The 19,783-nt window shown below is 48.2% G+C and overlaps 4 protein-coding genes across 7 annotated transcripts; 2 read left to right on the top strand and 2 right to left on the bottom strand.

Moving 5' to 3' along the window:
• The first annotated feature begins 1,774 nt into the window (after positions 1-1,774).
• On the top strand, positions 1,775-2,468 carry CUNH17orf114 (chromosome unknown C17orf114 homolog). Its single transcript, XM_070394647.1, has 2 exons — positions 1,775-1,847; positions 2,296-2,468. The coding sequence occupies exons 1-2, from the start codon at positions 1,775-1,777 to the stop codon at positions 2,466-2,468; spliced, it is 246 nt and encodes an 81-aa protein (XP_070250748.1).
• A 2,218-nt stretch (positions 2,469-4,686) lies between these two features.
• PSMB6 (proteasome 20S subunit beta 6) lies at positions 4,687-6,626 on the bottom strand. Of its 2 annotated transcripts, none has more exons than XM_070392903.1 (6): positions 6,499-6,626; positions 6,037-6,104; positions 5,590-5,721; positions 5,359-5,488; positions 5,024-5,168; positions 4,687-4,901 (listed from the first exon to the last, which is right to left on the bottom strand). In XM_070392903.1, the coding sequence occupies exons 1-6, from the start codon at positions 6,595-6,597 to the stop codon at positions 4,759-4,761; spliced, it is 717 nt and encodes a 238-aa protein (XP_070249004.1). In that variant the 5' UTR covers positions 6,598-6,626; the 3' UTR covers positions 4,687-4,758. The 2 variants fall into 2 exon arrangements, with proteins under 2 accessions (XP_070249004.1, XP_070249005.1); XM_070392904.1 differs by having other exon boundaries at positions 4,769-4,936.
• A 7,858-nt stretch (positions 6,627-14,484) lies between these two features.
• GLTPD2 (glycolipid transfer protein domain containing 2) lies at positions 14,485-16,115 on the bottom strand. The gene is made up of 4 exons (XM_070393926.1): positions 15,913-16,115; positions 15,740-15,804; positions 15,356-15,522; positions 14,485-15,262 (listed from the first exon to the last, which is right to left on the bottom strand). The coding sequence occupies exons 1-4, from the start codon at positions 16,016-16,018 to the stop codon at positions 14,725-14,727; spliced, it is 876 nt and encodes a 291-aa protein (XP_070250027.1). The 5' UTR covers positions 16,019-16,115; the 3' UTR covers positions 14,485-14,724.
• On the top strand, positions 14,616-19,449 carry VMO1 (vitelline membrane outer layer 1 homolog). 3 transcript variants are annotated; one of them, XM_070393930.1, is made up of 4 exons: positions 14,616-15,232; positions 17,935-18,124; positions 18,720-18,817; positions 19,091-19,449. In XM_070393930.1, the coding sequence occupies exons 2-4, from the start codon at positions 17,945-17,947 to the stop codon at positions 19,386-19,388; spliced, it is 576 nt and encodes a 191-aa protein (XP_070250031.1). In that variant the 5' UTR covers positions 14,616-15,232; positions 17,935-17,944; the 3' UTR covers positions 19,389-19,449. The 3 variants fall into 3 exon arrangements, with proteins under 3 accessions (XP_070250031.1, XP_070250030.1, XP_070250029.1); XM_070393929.1 differs by having other exon boundaries at positions 14,617-15,232; positions 15,382-18,124; XM_070393928.1 differs by having other exon boundaries at positions 14,617-18,124.
• Positions 19,450-19,783: the final 334 nt, after the last annotated feature.

Below are 19,783 nucleotides of genomic sequence, written 5' to 3'. Positions count from 1 at the left end.
CGGTGTTTCTGGTACATGACTTGAGCTCTGTGCTTTGAAACTAATTTAATAAGTCCTTACTAAGGAGCTCCTAGGGCTGTCCTGACAACAGTCAAGGTTATAAGCTTATAGTTGGAAACTTCCTTACAGAGTTGGTTTGTCATACGTTGCTTTGTCAAATGAAGCTGGGCTATTGAGCTTGTCCCCAACTTTCGCTTTGGGTCACTTCTTTTTGGCCTCGCCCCCAGATTTTTTCACTGGGTCTTTGTCTTTCTAGGCCAACTTTCTGGCATTTTTCTTCTTGTTGTCCTCTTTGGCAGCACAGGGAAGCTCAAAGAGCAGCTGCTACCACTGCAGCCTTGCTAAATGTTGGACAGAAGGTTAAAAAGGGTGAATTTTATGATGTGTGAATTCTCTCTTAATAAAGTTGATACCAAAAAAAACCCCAAAAAACACACACACAACAAAACAAAACTGCTAATGCATGCAGCATGAGCGAATTTCAAAACCATGATGCTGCAAGAAGTCAGACACAAAAGAGTAATACTATATGCTGCCATTTATACAAAGTTCTGAAGCAGGCAGAACCAATCTACAGTGGTGGAAATCAGATCAGTAGTTGCCTGTGGCAGGGGGCGGGGAAAAGATTGACTGTGAAAGGACTTGTGAGGGAACTCTGTGATGCAGTCCTGTATCTTGATTGGGGTGGTGATTACCTGGGTGTCTATACTTGTCAAAACCCATAGAACTGTACACTAGGACGTGTGTATTAAATTATGTGTAAATTTTTACTTCAATAAATAAAGTTAATTTAAAAACAGAAAACAGATTTCTGTCTCAGTCAGGCAATATAGTCAGCAGTGCTTCCCAACCCTTCTCACCCACATCATAAGGGAATAATCTAGTGCAGCTTCACTAAAGGGCATTTAGAATCCTTGTCTAGGGTGGACCTGCGGCTCCCAGCCCAGGCTCTGGGCACCTTCCCTGCCTGGCTGAGGACCTCAAAGCCTGCCAGGGACATGCTTGGGAAGCTCAGTGTGGTGGCAAGCAAAGTGAACTCTGGAGTCAGACTGATGGGAGTGAGGGTGAGTTCCTGCCCTGCTGAGAACTGCCTGTGTGCCTTGGGCAAGTTACCGAGTCTCTCAGTGCCTCTGATTCCTCGCCTCTAAAATCAGATAGTAATAACACTTGCCTCAAAGGAACACTGACATGATAAAGATAACATGTGCAAGTCCATAGAATCTACCTGGCACAGCATAATTAATCAATTACAACTCATTATCTTCATAAAAGGGGACAAGAGCTACTGTATCATTTAATGAGAACATAATATTTCCCTGACTGATAAAGTTTCCTGTTCTAAATAAAATAAAATTAAAATTAAAAAAGGACTATTTTTTAAAACTTTACATCTTGGGAATTCTCACTTGAAAATACAAATGAGTCCCCAGCAGTGTCCCGGCTGGCACCAAGATGTCCAGCATGGCTGTAGTGAATTTTCACTGCACCTGTATGTCCCAGCCCCTCTGCGTGTCTCTGCCATGCCACCCGTCTCAGTCTCCTGCTTCTCCACAAGGTTCAAGAGAGCCCCCAAATTAAGAGGGCACAAAAGGACAGGTGTTTGAGTGGGGTATCCCTCCACCCTCTTCTCCCCCTTCCATCTCCTGGCGCCTCTAATCACCAGGCGGTCTGAGGCTAAGTGGTAGTTTTGCCCACAGTGGGGCTTGGAAACCACACCCTTTCTCCTGGGGCCCTCCTGGCCATTCCCAACACCCTGGTCTCCTCCACTGTTGAGATGGGTCTCAAGGGGGCATGGTGTTTCCCATGGTGTGTGTGCCGGAGACAGCGGGGGACTGAAAGAGGAGCAGGTATGGGGGGAAAAGGGGGGCATCAGGAAGCTATAAACTGCACTGGGAGAAAGGTAAATGCTTAACCCAGTGAAGGGAAAAGGATAGTCTGTTTCCCTGGATGGGAGGTGGGTCTATGACTTCCCCACAGAGCTGGCTAAATACTTTGTGGGGCCCAATGCAAAATGCAGAAGTGGGACCCTATATTAAAAAAATGATTAAGAATTTCAAGATGACGAGAGTAGAGCAGTACACTCATCATGGGGCCCTTCTGAGTGTGGGGTCCTTTGCAACTGCACAGGCCTGCTCTCTCAAGGACTCCTCTCCCTCTCCCTGCTGATGCCACCAACATTCACCCAGGACCCTCAGATATCTTCCCTGGCCTTTTTCCTCCTCACTGAGGGTGGTGGTGTCGGGGTAAAAGGGATCCAGACTCACAATTCCCTTCTTCTTTCAATCTCCCTTTTAGGTCTGGATCCAGCTGCCCCTCCAGATCCAGATCCCAGCCCAGTGATAGCCCCCATCATGACTGAGGGAGGGATGCCCTCCCTAGGGTCTAGTGCCTACTTCAGCAGGAAAGCCCGGCTCTCCTTCCGCCACCAGCTGCATGACATAGCATCAGCCAATGACTCTACCATTTGAAGGGGACAACCAGGGGCTGAACTTCTAGGAAGCCTTGGCAACCTTCCTTCTCCCCGCTTCTCAGTGATTCATTTCTGGCTCCCCCAAGTCCCTCATGATCTTCTCATTAAATATATTCAGAGTTGCCAAATGTTCTGTGTATGTGCATGTATGTTGGGGTGGAAGAGTAGATGGGGAGTAGACTTGGTTAAGGGGCTGAGGTGGGAAGTGCAGAATTGGGTGGGAGTAGGGACATAGAATTGGTGAATACGGTGTAGCTGATCTAATGAAGAGCCCCGCTGTGGCTAGCTGGAAGTTTGCTGAAATCAAACTGCAGAGCTGAGTGTGGTGAGAGCAGTTTGGAGAGGCTGGGGGCTAGGCAGGACAGCAGACAGGGCTGTCATGTTCGTTCAGTGTCCACTCTCTACTAGGCACTGAGGATATATCAGTGAACAAACAGAAAGAATTCTCTCTTCTCACTGACCTTACTTCCTAATAGAGGAGGTAGACAATAAGTAAACAAGGAAACACGACAATATGAGATAGCAATAACTGCTGCTATGAAGAAAATTAAACAGGCTAATATGGAAGAGGTGGTGCGGGGGGCTGTTTCTTAAATTTCAGGTGGTTAGGGAAGGCCTTTCTGATAAGGTGCCATTCAGAGCTGAGACCTGAATGATGTGTCAATGTAGGCTCATCAGCTGTAAAAAGTGTACCACTCAGTGCAGGATGCTGATAGTGGGAGATGCTATGCATATGTGCCCCCCACATATGGGGGCAGCAAGGTTATGGGAAATCTCTGTATCTTCCGGTCAATTTTGTTGTGGACCTAAAACTGCTCTAAAAAATAATTTTTAAAAAAATCAGCAGAGTAGTCTCAGGCAAAAAAAAAACCCCACACCAGTAACTATTAAGTGCAAAACCTCTTAGGTTCTAGGGAAAAAAGCCAGTGACTGGAGTGGCAAGATTGAGGGGAACTGCTGAGTCTTCTAGGCCATGGTAAGGGGTTAAAATAGCATTCTAGATGGAATGGTAAGCCACTGAAGAATTGTGAGCAGGGAAACAACATGATTTCACTTACAATGAAAGATTACCTTAGTTGCTGTACCTGGAAAAGATTGGAGATCAAGTATGGAAGCAGTAAGGCCATGTAGGAGAGGGTGTTGCCATCCTCCAGGCAAGAGATGAAGATGGCTTGGCCCAAGGCAGCGCAGTGAGAGGCAGATAGATTCTAGATGTACTTTTGGAGAGTTTTAGGACTTACTGTTAGACTGAATGTGGAGTACACGGGAAAGAAAGGAATCAAAGATGCCCTAAGGCAGGGAGGACCAGAACAGGTTTTGCAGGAAAATCAGAAGTTCTCTATTGGTTACTTTAAGTTTGAAGTACAGGTTTGAGGACAGAGATTCTTTTCTGCTCTTTTTCACTTAATCAGATACTATCCCTCTACAGGGCAGGATTATATTCTAGAGCAAAGTTTTCAAATGTAGCTTATTCAGTTCCCTGGCCCATAGTGGGGAGAAAAGAAGATTGGGACAGGATTAAGAATGTTGGTCACTGTCAACCACTTTGCTCACTTAGGGCCCTGGCTTGAGTGGAGACAGCCATGGAGGGGCCAGAATCCACTCTCTGCCTCCCATCTAAGGGGCTGAAGGCCGACATATCACTACACTCCCCATGGGAACGGTGGCTTCCAGAACTGGCCCACCGCACTCTCTGTGGCTGCCCTCTCCCACCCATTGTCCATCTGAAGCTCCAATTGCAAACACCTTTCTCCCAAAAGCCAAGGAAGTCACACAGCTGCTCCTGACAAGATGAGGTGACAGAGGTGAGTTTGGAGAGAGGGGACCATGAGCCTGAGTCAGAGGAGATCTGGAGTCTTTCTGGCCTTAGAGCCAGTAGCCTCCCATGATGACAGGCAGGAGGCAGGCTAAGGGGAAGAGACCTTAGTCTCAGTCAGAATCCTGAGTTCTACCTCGGGCTTGAACAGGGGTGGGGATAGGATCATTTGTTGGTAGTTCCGCATAAACTACAGTCTGGTGTCACAAGGAGCTGGATCTAGTAGAGGAAAGGAAATATGGGGGAAGGTGGCCTGAAGAAAGAGTTTGAAAACCCCCCTGTAAAGGCTCCTCTCCAATGCCCCCAGAGCTCAGAGCAGTGGTCTGTACAAACTGTAGTGGACCAGACAAGTTTGGGCTTGAAGTAAAAAAAAAAAAAGAACCCCAAAGCACACAGAGTCTTTTTGACAAACTGTTTATTGAATTTGGGGTCAGTATGGGATGCCTCTTACTGGACCCTAGAATCTCAGGGTTCAGGGAGGCGGTAAAGTGGCAATGGAGAATTTGGGGATCTGGTCTCCCAAGAGTACCTGCCGCTCTACCCCTGATTCTGATATGGATGCCAGACGGATCACCCCTCCACTGGAGCCATCCCTCTCCATGGCCAAAGCGAGAGCTGTGGATAAAAAAAAAGTTGGGGGTCAGAGTTGGCTGCTGGCATCACTGCAAGGAATGATGAAAACTGGACTGGCGTGGGTAGGGGGGTTGAAGCTCACAGGCCCAGAAACCCGTTCTCACCGTTAGCAGTGAATTGTAGACACTCTTCCTTGGTCATACCTTCCCGGTAGGTAGCATCGACATAGCCATAAATATAGGAGCTTCCGGAGCCTCCAATGGCAAAGGACTGTCTTACCATCATCCCCCCCATGGGCACCGAGTACACCTGCCAGGTGGAGGGAGGAAAAGAGTCATCAGTTGTACCCTCCTCACAACACATGTACATTCACCTGTCCACTGTGGGACTGATCTGGGAAGAGTTAATAGTGAGGTAGAGGCTGCAAACAGAAAACGGCTGGGGTGGGGAGAAGATCAAAGGCATGGCCCCAAGACTCCAGGGGCGGGAAGCAACTGACCTGCCCTCCTTCTTGGGAGTCCCAGCCTGCAACGATGATTCCTGCCATCAGGTCTTCGCGGTATCGGTAACACATCTCCTTGAAGAGGCTGGCTGCCGTGTGGACCAGAGGCGGCTCGTTCAGCTCAATGCTAGAAGACGAGGGGAGTCACAGGGAGGGCATCATCAGGACCTAGAAGTCAGACCATCCCAGCTCCCTTCCCATACTTGTTTCTTCCCAGCCCACAAGCACCTGTGGAAACCAAGCTGATAGGTAACAGCATCAGCTACAGCCTGGGTATCAGCTGCAGAGCCTGAGCGGCAGCAGAAGATACGATCGTGAATAGGGGTTAGCTTGTCAGTCACCCGGTTGGCGATGTAGGACCTGCAGAATGACAGGATAGTGAGAGAAAGGACCCCACTTGTCTCCCACCTCCATCCCATTATTATCTACTCCCTCTGGCCTCGGGAATAGGGCGTCCCCTATTTCCTGTTCTCATCCAAACTGAAGCAGTCTGGAGGACAGACTTCTGCAAGCATTGCACCTACGGGCGAGTTGCAGAAGCTGGAACAAATCCTTATCTCCAGGGAGGAGAGAAACCTCCCTCCCGCAGCTGAGTGCGGAGGGTAAAGATGGGCTGGCAGGCATGGAAGGAAGAGAAAGATAGGAAGACCTTTCCCACGTCCGTCCTGAGCTCACCCAGTGGTTGTTCGGGAATCGGCCCCCAGAACCACGCCCCCGTCAAACTGAACGGCCATGATCGTGGTCTGGGAAAGAAGAGAAAGCGGTGAGTCTGGGCCTGCTCGCATTCTCCAGCACAAGCAAACAATGATCCCCCTATCCAGCCCCTAGAGTACGAGGGACCCACTGTCAAGTCTCAGAGGGGCCTCAACGACCCGCAAAATACCAGAATTCCAACCCTCAAAACCCCACAGGCTCATCCCAGCCTTGGCCTGTGTCGCGCAAGTTTCCAGAACTCCACACTTGCGCCTGCCTTCCCCGTCCTACCACCACGCATCCTCGGGACACCTCTCCCTCGGCCTCCAGCACATCCCAGACCACCTCCCGCCCCCGCCCCCCAGGCCTCCCAACGCTCCCAGGCCTGTCCTCCCATCGCATTCAGACGTGCGCACATCTCCTGAACCCCGAGTCCTTCCTCACCCCTGTGGAGACTTCCCGGTTTTCCCAGTCGGGGGTAATGGCCTCCGGCCCCCAGGCTGGTGCCGGACCCGCTCCTCTAGCTACTAAGGTGGCCGCCATCTTTCTCCTCTGGTGCTGCCACAAAGCAACTGTCGTAAAGCGCTCTGTCACTCCCGTTAGTCGTGCTCCGAGGCCTTCTGGGAGCGAAGCTGGGCCACGTTTGACGGCAGAAGGGAAAAGAAATGTGGAAGGACGTTCTTTTGCGACAGTGAATTGCTTGACGGCAGCGTGGCAGGCAAGAAAGCAAACAAAAATACCCCCTCCCCCCCCCAAACAAAACAAAACAAAATAAAACAAAAAACCACAACCCAGTCTGCAAGGGCTGTGCTTCCGATTAGATTGTGCAGTACTGATATATCTGATTGGGGTTGCAAGTCAAAAAGTCTTCAAGACAGACTTGAGCCTCTGACTTAGAGCACACTATGTCTTCATTTCTCTTAGGTATGTATATACCTGGTAGTATATACAGTGCCAGGCGGGGAATTGCTGGGTCATAAACTAACTGTTCAACATTCTGAGGAACGGACAACTGTTTTTCACAATAGCTGTCCCCTTTGACATCCCCACCAGCCACGTAACAGGATTCCAATTTCTCTACATCCTCACTAATTGTTGTTGTGTGTTTTTACTTTAGCCATCCTAGATGGTGTGAATTGATATCTTGTGGGTTGGTGTTGTTTTTGTACTTCCCTAGTGATTAGTGATGGTTAGCCTATTTTCATATGCTAATTGTCCGTTTGCTTATCTTCTTTGGAGGAACATCTATTAAAGAAGTCCTTTGCCCATTTTAAAATTGGGTTATCTTTTGTTGAGTTTGTAAGAGTGTTTTTGGTATTGTAGATACTAGACCTGTATCAGATACATGATCTGCAAATATTTTCTCCCGTTCTATGGATTATCTTTTCACTTTTTTCATTGGTATCATTTGAAGCACAAGATTTTAAGTTTTGGTGAGGTCCAATTTTGTGTTTTTCCTTTAGTTGCTTATGCTTTTGATATCTGAGAAACTGTTGCCTAACCCAAGGCTACAAAGATTTACCGCTATGTTTTCACCTAACATTGTTATAATTCTTATATTTTTAGGTCTATGATCAATTTTGAGTTAATTTTTGTATTTAATGTGTAGGGGATATATATATATATATATATATATATATATATATATATAATCACATTGATTTCAAAGAGGAAGGGAGAGGGAGAGAGAGCTAGAAATATCAATGATGAGAGAGAATCATTGATCCGCTGCCTCCTATACGCCCCCAACTGGGATGGAGCCCCGCAATGCAACCCGGGCATGTACCCTTGACCAGAATTGAAACTGGGACCCTTCAGTCTGTAGGCCGATGTTCTATCCATTGAGCCAAACCAGCTAAGATCCAATATTCATTCTTTTGTACGTGGATATTCATTTGTCCCAGCACCATTTGTTGAAAAGACTATTCTGTCCCCTTTGAATGGTCTTGACACCTTTGTTGAAAATCATTTGACCATTTGTGTAATACTTTTTTTGTTAATCCTCACCCGAGGATATTTTTCCATTGATTTTTAGAGAATAGGAGGGAGGGAGAGAGGGGAGGAGGGAGGTAGATGAAGAGAGTAGGAGGGGGAGAGAGAGAGAAACATTGATGTGAAAGAGACACATAGATTGCTTACCTCCCACAGCACCCCAACCAGAGTGGGGATTGCACCAACTTGCAACCCAGGTACGTGCCCTTGACTGGGAATCAAACCCATGACCCATCAGTGTGTGGGCCAGTGCTCTAACCACTGAACAACATTGGCCAGGGCTAATACTTTTTATATATTGTTTGCTAGTATTTTGTTGAAGATTTTTTTAAAAATATATTTTATTGATTTTTTACAGAGAGGAAGGGAGAGAGATAGATAGTTAGAAACATCGATGGGAGAGAAACATCGATCAGCTGCCTCTTGCACATCTCCCACTGGGGATGTGCCCACAACCCAGGTACATGCCTTTGACTGGAATCGAACCTGGGACCCTTCAGTCCGCAGGCCGACGCTCTATCCACTGAGCCAAACCGGTTTCGGCTGTTGAAGATTTTTTACATCTCTACTCATACAATATATCGATATATTGGTCTGTAATTGCATATATATATATATATATATATATATATATATATATATATATATTTGGTATCAGGGTAATATAGGCCTCTTAGAATAAGTAGGGAAGACTTCCCTCTTCTATTTTTGTAAGAGTTTGAGAAGGATTGCCATTAATTTTTGTTTTTAACATTCAGTAGAGTTTATCAGTGAAAATGTCTGGTGCTGGGCTTTTCTTTGTGGGAAGTTTTTATTACTAACTCAATCTCTTCATTATAGGACTAGTCAGAGTTTCTATTTACTTTTTTAAAAAAATGTATTCTCACCCTAACCGGTTTGGCTCAGTGGATAGAGTGTCGGACTGCGGACTGAAGGGTCCCAGGTTCGATTCCGGTCAAGGGCATGTACCTTGGTTGTGGGCACATCCCCAGTAGGGGGTGTGCAGGAGGCAGCTGATCAATGTTTCTAACTCTCTATTCCTCTCCCTTCCTCTCTGTAAAAAACCAATAAAATATATTTTAAAAAATATATTCTCTTTATTTTAATTTTTTTATTGATTTCAGATAGGAAGGAAGAGGGAGAGATAGAAATATCAATTATGGGAGAGAATTATTGATCAGCTGCCTCCTGCACACTCCCCACTGGGGATCAAGCCCATAACCCAGACATGGTCCCTTGACCAGAATAGAACCTGGGACCATTCAGTCCATAGGCCAACACCCACTCAGTCAAACTGGCTAGGGCTCTATTTACCTTTGAGTTCATTTTGGTACTTTATGTCTTTCTATGAATGTGTCCATTTCTGTTAGGTTACCTAATTTGTTAGTCTACAATGGTTTATAGTATTCTCTTATAATCCCTTTTATTTCTGTTAAGATTTGTAGTAATGTCCCCTTTCATTATTGATTTTAATCATTTGTCTTCCCTCTTTTTTTATTGGTTAGTCTAGCTAAAGTTTTGTTAATTTTCTTGATCTTTTCAAATAACTTTTTTTCTTTTAATTTTTATTTATTGATTTGAGAGAGAGAGGAAGGGAAAGAGAGTGGAAGGACGGAGGGAGAGAGAGATGACCACTTTGTTCTACTTGTCTATGCATTCATTGGTCAATTCTCTCTCTTTTTTAAAAAAATATATTTTATTGATATTTTACAGAGAGGAAGGGAGAGGGATAGAGAGTTAGAAACATCGATGAGAGAGAAACATCAACCAGCTGCCTCCTGCACACCTCCTTCTGGGGATGTGCCCGCAACCAAGATACATGCCCTTGACCGGAATCGAACCTGGGACCTTTCAGTCCGCAGGCCGACGCTCTATCCACTGAGCCAAACCGGTTTGGCCAATTCTCTTTTTTATATACTTTTAAAAATATGTTTTTATTGATTTCAGAGAGAGGAAGGGAGAGGGAGAGATAGAAACATCAGTGATGAGAGAGAATCATTGATTGGCTGCCTCCTGCACGCCCCACACCAGGGATCAAAGCTAGCAACCCCGGCACGTGTCCCTACCAGAATTGAACTGTGATCTCCTGGTTCTTAGGTCAACACTCAACCAGTGAGCCACACCAGCCAGGCTTCTTTTACATTTTTTTATTGTAGTAAAATATAAATAACAACATAAAATGTAGCATTTTAATCATATTTGGTGTACAATCTAGTAACACCAAGTACATTTACATTGTTATGCAACCCCCTTCTTTTCTTTTTGACTCTCTTGGCTCCAGCCATCTGAACTATTTTTTGTGCTCATACATTCATTCAACAAGAAACCGTTGTGTTTACTAGGTACCAGGCACTGTGTGAGGCACTGAAGGTTACATCAGGGAACAAAATAGACAGAAATTTCTAGCCCCATGTGATGGATCCTCCCTTCCCCCAACTGGTGGGCGGAGTATGATGTAATCTGCAGCCCGGAAATACCTGAGTGACTAACCATGTACCTTATATGGACAATACATTGAACCACCGATCAATACCTGCCAAATCCCCTAAGCCAGTGATGGTGAACCTTTTGAGCTCGGCGTATCAGCATTTTGAAAAACCCTAACTTAACTCTGGTGCCGTGTCACATATAGAAATTTTTTGATATTTGCAACCATAGTAAAACAAAGATTTATATTTTTGATATTTATTTTATATATTTAAATGCCATTGAACAAAGAAAAATCAACCAAAAAAATGAGTTCACATGTCACCTCTGACACGCGTGTCATAGGTTTGCCATCACTGCCCTAAGCCCTTGTTCCTATATGGACCATACATTAAGCCACCAATCAGCACACGCCGAGTACACTAAACCCCCATTCCTTCCCTCAAAAGGCATGCTCACCTCTGCACATATTGCTGTTCTCCCATTGCGGGACAGCCCGGCAGGTTTCTTTCCCTTAATAAAGCCTATAATCCTGGTTTTTGGCTCCCGACTGGTCTCTCACCATGGAGCTTATATATATGTTGGGGGAGACAACAAAAAATAAAGAATTCCAATATACAGTATGTTAAAGAGTGAATTGAATAAGAAGAAAAATAAAGCAAGGAAGGAAGTTAGGAAGTGTGTGTGTGTGTGTGTCTGTGTGTGTGTGTGTTGACATTTTAGAATAATCAGAAAAGATCTCACTGAGGAGGCATTTGAATAAAGACCAGAAGGAAGTAAGGAGAGAAGACATTGTCTATTTGGGGGAAAAACGGTATGGACAGAGGGGAGAGCAAGTGCAAAGGTTCTGAGGCAGGATCAAATCTGACATTCCAGTGAATATTGAGGTCAATTTGGCTAATGCAGAGTCAGATCAGGTAGGATCTTTACAAAGCCTTTCAACATTCTTTTTTTTTTTTTTTTAATTAAATCTTTATTGTTCAGATTATTACATTTGTTCCTCTTTTTTCCCCCCATAACTCCCCTCCTTCCAGCTCCCACCCCACACTCCACCCTCACTCCCCACCCACTGTGTTCATCCATAGGTGCATGATTTTTGTCCAGTCACTTCCCGCATCTCCCACACCCCTTTTCCCCCCAAGAATAGTCAGTCTATTCCCTTTCTATGTCCCTGATTCTATTATAATCACCAGTTCATTCTGTACATCAGGTTATTTATTCACTTGATTCTTAGATTCATTTGTTGATAGATGCATGTTTGTTGTTCATAATTTGTATCTTTACCTTTTTCTTCTTCTTCCTCTTCTTAAAGGATACCTTTCAGCATTTCATATAATACTGGTTTGGCGGTGATGAACTCCTTTAGCTTTTCCTTATCTGTGAAGCTCTTTATCTGACCTTCAATTCTGAATGATAGCTTTGCTGGATAAAGTAATCTTGGTTGTAGGTTCTTGGTATTCAGCACTTTGAATATTTCTTGCCATTCCCTTCTGGCCTGCAAAGTTTCTGTTGAGAAATCAGCTGACAGTCGTATGGGTATTCCCTTGTAGGTAATTGAGCCTCTTTCTCTTGCTGCTTTTAAGATTTTCTCTTTGTCTTTTGCTCTTGGCATTTTAATGATGATGTGTCTTGGTGTGGTCCTCTTTGGATTCCTTTTGTTTGGGGTTCTCTGCGCTTCTTGGACCTGTAAGTCCATTTCTTTCTCCAGGTGGGGGAAGTTTTCTGCCATTATTTCTTGAAATAGGTTTTCAATATCTTGCTGTCTCTCATCTTCTGGCACTCCAATAATTCTGATATTAGACCGCTTAAAGCTGTCCCAGAGGCTCCTTACACTATCTTCACACTTTCGGATTCTTTTTTCATTTTGCTTTTCCAATTGGGTGTTTTTTGTCGAATCTTTTGTTTGATTATTGTGCTCCTCTGGTCTGCTATTGGGTATAATATTCTTTATTTCAGTCCGTGTATGCTTACTTTCTAATTTCTTTATCGTAGCATCGAGGGTCTCATTAGTTTTCGTGAGGTTCTGCACAAATTTATGGCAAGCCCTCAAAATTGCGATTCTTAGCTCCATATCCTCCATTTCTGTCATGTTTTTTTGTCTCCGCATCTTTTATGCTTTCTTGGTGCACCCCCTTGTGGTCTCTGTGCGCAGTCTTGTTCTAGCCAAGCCTTAATTGTTGTAGTTAACACTAGAGGGGTTTGACCACCAGGCCGACTGGCTATAGGAATCAGCTGTATGGAAAACGTCTGCCTTCTGGGGAGGCGCTAATCCAGCCTTTGCCTGAGGCGATCGGCAAATGGCTGTGCGCAGGGCCTGGGCGGGGTGGGCTCAACAGGGCGGGCGGAGGGAGCAGTTATGGCCACGCTCAGTCCCGTTCCCAGAGGCTCTGCTTCTCAGAACCCCGGCAGCCGCTGCAAACTTCGGAGAGAAAGCTGCCCTCAGGTTCCAACTGATGCCGGATAATCCCGCTTCTCCCGTTTGAGTCTGGGTCCCTAGAGACTCGCCCGGATCTGGAGCCCAGAGTCTGAGACTCACTCCCGACAGAAAACGACAACCGCGCCCTCAGCCACCAGCCCGCTTTGCGCGCGCACCTCGGTACCTTTGTATTTTCCACACTGCGCCGCCTCTGAGCCTCGATTTGCTGTTCTCTTTTCCTTCTAGTTGTAGAGTCTCTCTTCAGCCAGCCTTCCTGTGGTTCTGGGTGATGTCTGTTCAGTCTTTTAGTTGTATTTTTGAAATGGTTGTTTGCGGCAGCGGTCTCCGGTGTTTACCTACGCTGCCATCTTGGTCTCCAGCCTTTCAACATTCTTAACTGAAAATATGATACAGAAAATTTCCTGATTAATTTTTTTAAAATATATTTTTATTGATTTCAGAGAGGAAGGGAGAGGGAGAGAAAGAAACATCAATGATGAGAATCATTGATCAGCTGCCTCTTGCACGCCCTCTACTGGAGGTCGAGCAGGCAACTTGGGCATGTGCTCTTGACCTGAATCGAATCTGGGACCCTTCAGTCCGCAGACTGACACTGTATCCACTGAGCCAGACCAACTAAGTCTAAATTTTTAAAATCGGAATGTAATAGGAAACCATTGGAAGGTTTTGAGCAGGGAAGTGACATGATGTGAACTACATTTTAAATAATCATTTTGGCTGCTCTATTGAACATACATTATAGGGACGTAAAGTATGGAACAGAGAGACAATTAGACTATTGCAACAATACAGGTAATAAAATTGACTTTACAAGTGTGGTAGCAGTGGAGATAGTGGGAAGCAGTCAGGTTCTCACAAATTGAATGTGGGTACAATGAACGAGAAACAGAAGAGTCAGGATGACTACAAGGTTTTTGGTTTAAGGACCTGGAAGAATGGAATTGTCATTTACTGAGATAGCAAAGGCTATAAAGAGGGTACTTTGGAGGAGAGGGAATTAGAAGCATAGTTTTGGGAATTTAAGTTTGCTATGTTTAGTTGAAATCCAAATGGAGATGTCGAATGAGGAGGTGTGTCGATAGGATTCTGGAATCCAGGGTAAACTGGGTTGGAGTTGTAATTTGGGAGTTATCAGTGTATGAAATGCTAAGCTCTTTCATGTTCACTCTCGTTGTGGGAGCAGCCAAAGTCATTTAGTAAAGATTAAATGCCTCTCCGGTGTGAGGCATAATGCACAGGTTTTAGGCTTGGGTGGTTGACAGGAAAGGGTGCCATGTATTCATAGAGACAAGGAACACAAGAGGTGCAGTACTGGGAGGAGGCGATTGGATCCCAGCCGGACGGACGTGTTGCCTTTGCGGGGTCTGTGGAGGTAGCTCAGGAGACAGGTCCGGGCTGGAGGCTTGGCCTGTAGTTGGCCAAGGGCAGCCATAGGCGTGGCTGAGATAGCCACGGGGAGCGTGAGTCTCTCCGCTGCCGGGAACAGGGATGACACATCTTCCCACACCCACTGTTTTCTATTTCCCCTTAAAGTGCCCGCTGGCCTCACAAAAAAAACGCTCTAAATCGACGGCTACTAAAAAATACCTTTTATTCCCTCTAGCTTCTCCCTCCTTCCCGGGACTTCGGGTAGAGGGAGGAGATTTAAAAAAATCCCACCCTACCCGGGGCGCGCCTGCAAGGGAATGACGTCACCGCAGAGGCGGGATATCAGGCGCCCCGCCCCACCCACGGTAGCCGGGCTCCGGGGGCCTGGACCCTGAGCCCAGTGCTGCGCGGGTCCCGCCCCGGGGCGCTCCCTTCCCGGGGATCCCCTAGGCCAGCTGGAGCAGGCCGCGCTCGGCCAGCAAACCCTGCGTCCGGTTGTAGACCTCCTCCAGGGTGCCCGCCGCGCGAGCCAACGCCGCCCGCGCCTCCGCCTCTCCGGTTCGCGGACAGGCCAGGTCCAGCAGGCGGCCGCGACCCGGGAAGGAGAGGAACGCGAGGCGGGCGGCCTGCCGAACCAGCCAGGGGTGGTGCGGGCCCAGGACGGTGCTGTAGGCGTCGCTGCACTGCTCGCCGGCGCTCGGGCCGCGGTGCGCCCCGGTGGCCACCCGCTGCAGGCAGAGCTGGGACCAGCGCAGCGCACGGTGCAGCAGGAGAGTCGTCCGTGAGCCCGAGGCCTTGGCCGAGTCCGGAGGGGCGACCCCAGGCCTCTCCAGCAGTCCCGCCCGCCGCTCCCACGCAGCCATGGTCGCCAGCGATGTGTAGTGGACGGCATCTGGCCCGTGCACCCGAGCCTCGAGGGCTGTCACTTTGCTGAAGGCTTCGCTGGTGGCGAAGGTGAAGATGGAGCCGAAGGGAGTTAGGAATCTGTGTGTTTGGTGGTGGGAAGAGTGGGCTGGTTAGAGAGAGGGCGGTGGAGCCATGGAGGCGGGGAAGGATGAGGGGAGGGAGACCACTCACTTGATGAGCTCCCTCCATCCCGCCAGGTACTGCGACAACTCCACATCCCCTTCCAGGTTCAGACTAGCGCGGAACGGCCTCACCAAGCGGCCCAGCATCCCCTCGGGGCTCAGGCACCGAGGCTCTTCCCGCTCCGGGGCCTCCAGGGATCCCAACTGTTGCCGGATCTGGGGGAGCAGAACCCCTAGACTGTTAGGCCTCCTTCGCCAACCTAAGGTCTAGCTGGTGTCCCTCCTGCTGTGCTCTCGGCTTCTGTCTAGGATGGGGGGACAGGAAGGAGGACCCGCTCTGCTCTTCAGCAGGGAGTCAGGCAGCCTGGCTCCACCTTCCCCCTGTTGAGGGTCCTACTTGGAGCTCCCGGTCCCAGCCCTGCCCCCTGCATACCTGTGAAGGCGGAGGTCCCTCAGTAACGCAGGGCTGGGCCCCCGATCCGCAGCCCTCGAAGGCGCCTGGGGAGAGACAAGGCGGGGCGGTGAGGACTCGAAGAGGGGCCTTAGGTCTCCAGGACCTGGATACCTGGGTTCCTGCCAGAGAAGGTGGGGGAAGAGGCCACTCACGTAGGCTCCGAGTACAGAGATAAAAAAGTAGCAGCGCGAAAATGGCAAGAGGAATTGTATGACGGAGCCAGCGCCTGGAGACCTGTGGAAGCAGCACGACCCCCATGGGCGCTGCTGGGACCACCACCCCTCACCAGCTCCTACCCAGGCCTTATCCCTCCGCCTCCCAGAAGGAAGAGAAGTCCGCGGTGCACTGAAGTGCAAGGGTTAATCATTAATCTAAGGCCCCTTACCCTGTGCCCTTTGCCCCAGAGGGCAGCACCTCAGGGGTGAGAAACCAGATTAAGAGGATTTGGGAAGTTCGGTGGCAATGACACGTCTCTGTATTTCCCTTCCTTGTAGGATCAGGTTGTAGGAAGAGGCAGCCTGGGTATCGGGAAGGGAGGCTGGGGTCAGAAGCAGCTCCCACACTGAGCAATGATGTGGGTCCTAAGATAACAGACTCTGGGCTTGAGTTCCTTCCAGTGTAAATTGAGGATAATAATAGGTACTTGGCCAGGATTAAATGGTAATGTACGTGTAAACACTGTAAATAGAAAAGCTTACCACAATTGCTCCATAAATCTTACCTGTAAAGTTCAAGCACGGGGCACCTGGGATCCAGGGAGCACCCGCGTCTAAATTCTCTAGCCTATCCCCACGGGACCTTGTCTTGATCTAGATGCATGATCTCTTGATTGTATACTTCAGGCTTGATCCACCATGCTCTCACCAGCTCCTACCCAGTCCTTGTCCCAACTCCAGGTTGGCTCCTCTATTATTTATCAAACAAACCTTTATTAAGTACTTCCACATGCCAAGCCCTGATTAGGCCTCAAGGAGACAAATAAACTGAGCCTTCATAGAGCTCAAGGTCCATTAGAGACTTAATAATTTGTTTCCCCCACTGGAATGTGAGCTCTGATGAATCTTGTTTTTCTTGGTTGTAACTCTATTTACAGAATTTAGAATATTACCTGGGCCAAAGTACATTATTGCAAAATACATATCCTATATAATAAAAGCATAGTATGCAAATTGTCTCCTCAACAGGGAGTTCATGAGTTCGTAGGGAGTTTGCCCAAGGGGCAGGGCCAGCCAGGGGAAGGGAGGGAGCTCCCCCCCCCCCACACACACACAGCCACTAGGGACCCTACCAGTGCATGAATTTCATGCACTGGGCCTCTAGTATGCTAATAAACAAAGAAATGTGTATTAGGGGCAGGCAAATAAGGGTAGTGCCCCAGATGACAAATTTGCACTTTTTTGGGGTGCGGTTTTGATTTTTGCAAATTAGGAGTCCACCTAGTGGCCATGGAGGGGGTGTATCCTTCAGAGAAAGGATACAGGATGCAATCAAAGAAACAATATCTCCTGTTCTTAGCCCTCAGTCCATAAACTTCTTAGAATTGTCCCTGTCTCTGTGTATATTTTCTTCTTGGGGTGAGGGAGAGTACCCCAGATTCTCAAGGAGTCAGGATCCCAATCTCTACGAAGACTCTTCCTAGCTCCCACAGTTCATGGATTCTTGCCCTGTCTCTCACTCTGATGCTCCCTTGAATCTGGGAGGTCCCTGAGTTTGCTACTGACCAATCCCTTCCTGTGGGATTCAGGAGCCTTCACTTCCATCCCTAGCCTCGGGCTTCCCATTTCCCAGTGTTGAAGTGTTTCTCAGCTTGGCTGACGGTGACCTTAGGCAAGTTGCTTGCCATTTCTAAGCCCCAGTTCCCTAATCTACATAATAGGAAGGCTAATTCCCACCTCCTAAAATTGTGAGGGTTAAATAGAACACGCCTGCAAGACGCTAACCACATAGCCTGTAGTAAAAGTTCAGGCGATGGTGGTGATTTCAACTTGTCTGCTGCTGATGCCCCTCCTCCTCTGGTGCTGGGAGCATAGGTCTCCCTGAGCAGCAGATCAGGTCTGCAGGGTTCCGGGAACAGATTAGTTTTTGGTGTCACTTAATCCGAGTGGCCCTTCCACAATCGGAGCCCTCATGGGGCAGAGGTGGTATAAACCTGCTTAAGGGGCCCTGGCTCACAGAGGCTGCAGAATGGAGCCAGTGGGAGCCAAGCTGCTGCTGCTGTGGGTGATGTGCTGCGGGCACGCCAGAGCGGTTGGTTCCAGAAGCTACACCCAAGTCATCGAGGTGACCAACGGGGGCCCCTGGGGCGACTGGGCCTGGCCTGAGATGTGTCCTGATGGATTTTTCACCATCGGATTCTCCATCAAGGTGAGGGCTCAGATCTAGGTCTCAAAGGCTTGGCTCAGTGGATAGAGGTTTAGCCTGAGGACTTAAGGGTCCAGGTTAGATTCCGATCCAGGGCACATGCTGGTTGCGGGCTGGATCCCCAGTAGAGGGGTGTGTAGGAGGCAGCCAATCAATGATTCTCTTTCATCATTTAAAAAAAAAATATATATATATATTATTGATTTCAGAGAGGAAAGAAGAGGTAGAGAGAGATAGAAACATCAATGATGAGAGAGAATCATTGATCGGCTGCCTCCTGCACACCACCCACTGGGGATCAAGCCCGAAACCCAGGCATGTGCCCTTGACCAGAATTGAACCTGGGACCCTTCAGTCCCCAGGCTGACGCTCTATCCACTGAGCCAAACTGGCTAAGGCTCTCTTTCCTCATTGATGTTTGTCTCTCTCTCTCCCCCTCCCTTTCTGAAATCAATAAAAATATGTTTTTTAAAAAATAAAAGATACCAACCAATTCTAGTAATAAAAAATTAAAAAGAATGCATTCAACGCTGATTTGTAAAAAAAATAAAATAGTGACTGGTATCTGATTCATCTTTACCCCTCCTCTCCGCGCCAGGTGGAGCCCCCGCAAGGCATTCCTGGAGACGACACGGCAATGAATGGGATTCGGCTGCACTGCTCCCGTGGGCACAAAGTGGAGTCCGAGTCTGGAAGGTGAGCGGCAGGGGCCAATGACCCCCTAGGGTGGGGTATGGGCCTTATCCTGTTACACCCACCCCCTCCCAGCCGGCAGGTAACTCCAACGCGGCCACACCTTAGACCTGGGGAGTAGGTTGTAGACCTCCTCTGCGCACTGCGGTGGATGTCAGTGATTAGACCCGACCCCCGAGGCCAAGGAGCCCCTGGCTTGGGAAGTCCCCAGGCTGGATCGGGCTGGAGGTGAGTGGGCGGCGCCCCACAGCCAGTGAGTCTTCCCTTCCCTCGCAGGTGGGGCGCGTGGAGCGAGCCGCTGTGGTGTCCCCATGGCAGCTTCCTCGTGGCTTTCTCACTCCGAGTGGAGGCACCCACGACCATTGGGGACAACACGGGCGCCAACAACTTGCGCTTCCGCTGCTCCGACGGCAAGGAGCTGGAGGGGCCTGGCCTGGCCTGGGGAGACTTTGGAAGCTGGAGTGAGCCGTGTCCTAAAGGCATATGTGGTTTGCAGACCAAGATCCAGCGGCCCAGAGGCCTCCCCGACGACACCGCGGTGAACGACGTGCGCTTTTTCTGCTGCAGCAGCTGATCCCTTTGCGTCCGCTCCCGGCCCCACCTCCGGCTGTCCCACCTCCGGTATTAAAGCTTCCCCCGTCATGGCTTTGGTGTCATTTGTTTTAGGCATAGCAAACTGCATCTCCCTGTCTCCTAGCTTAGCACTGGGCCAGGCTGAAATTCAGGTTTGGCTCAGGAGTCCATGGCAGGCTGCCCAAAGTTACGACCTATAGTGACTTCCATTTTGCGTACAAGTGAAGGAAGTCCCTGGCTTTCTGAGGGCGTCTGCATACACACCGTGCCCATTAAATGCCCAGGTTATTTATTTTCTGAGCCACCAGTGACCTAGGATTCAGAAACTTCTACCAGCCCTAACCGGTTTGGCTCAGTGGATAAAGCATCTGCCTGTGGACTGAAGGGTCCTAGGTA

Source organism: Myotis yumanensis, unplaced genomic scaffold (genome assembly GCF_028538775.1).
Source record: "Myotis yumanensis isolate MYYU_CA2020_CCGP unplaced genomic scaffold, mMyoYum1.0.hap1 SCAF_16, whole genome shotgun sequence".
Taxonomy (NCBI): Eukaryota; Metazoa; Chordata; class Mammalia; order Chiroptera; family Vespertilionidae; genus Myotis; species Myotis yumanensis.
The sequence above is the reverse complement of the archived record's forward strand: the minus strand, read 5'-3'. Positions and strand labels throughout refer to the sequence as shown.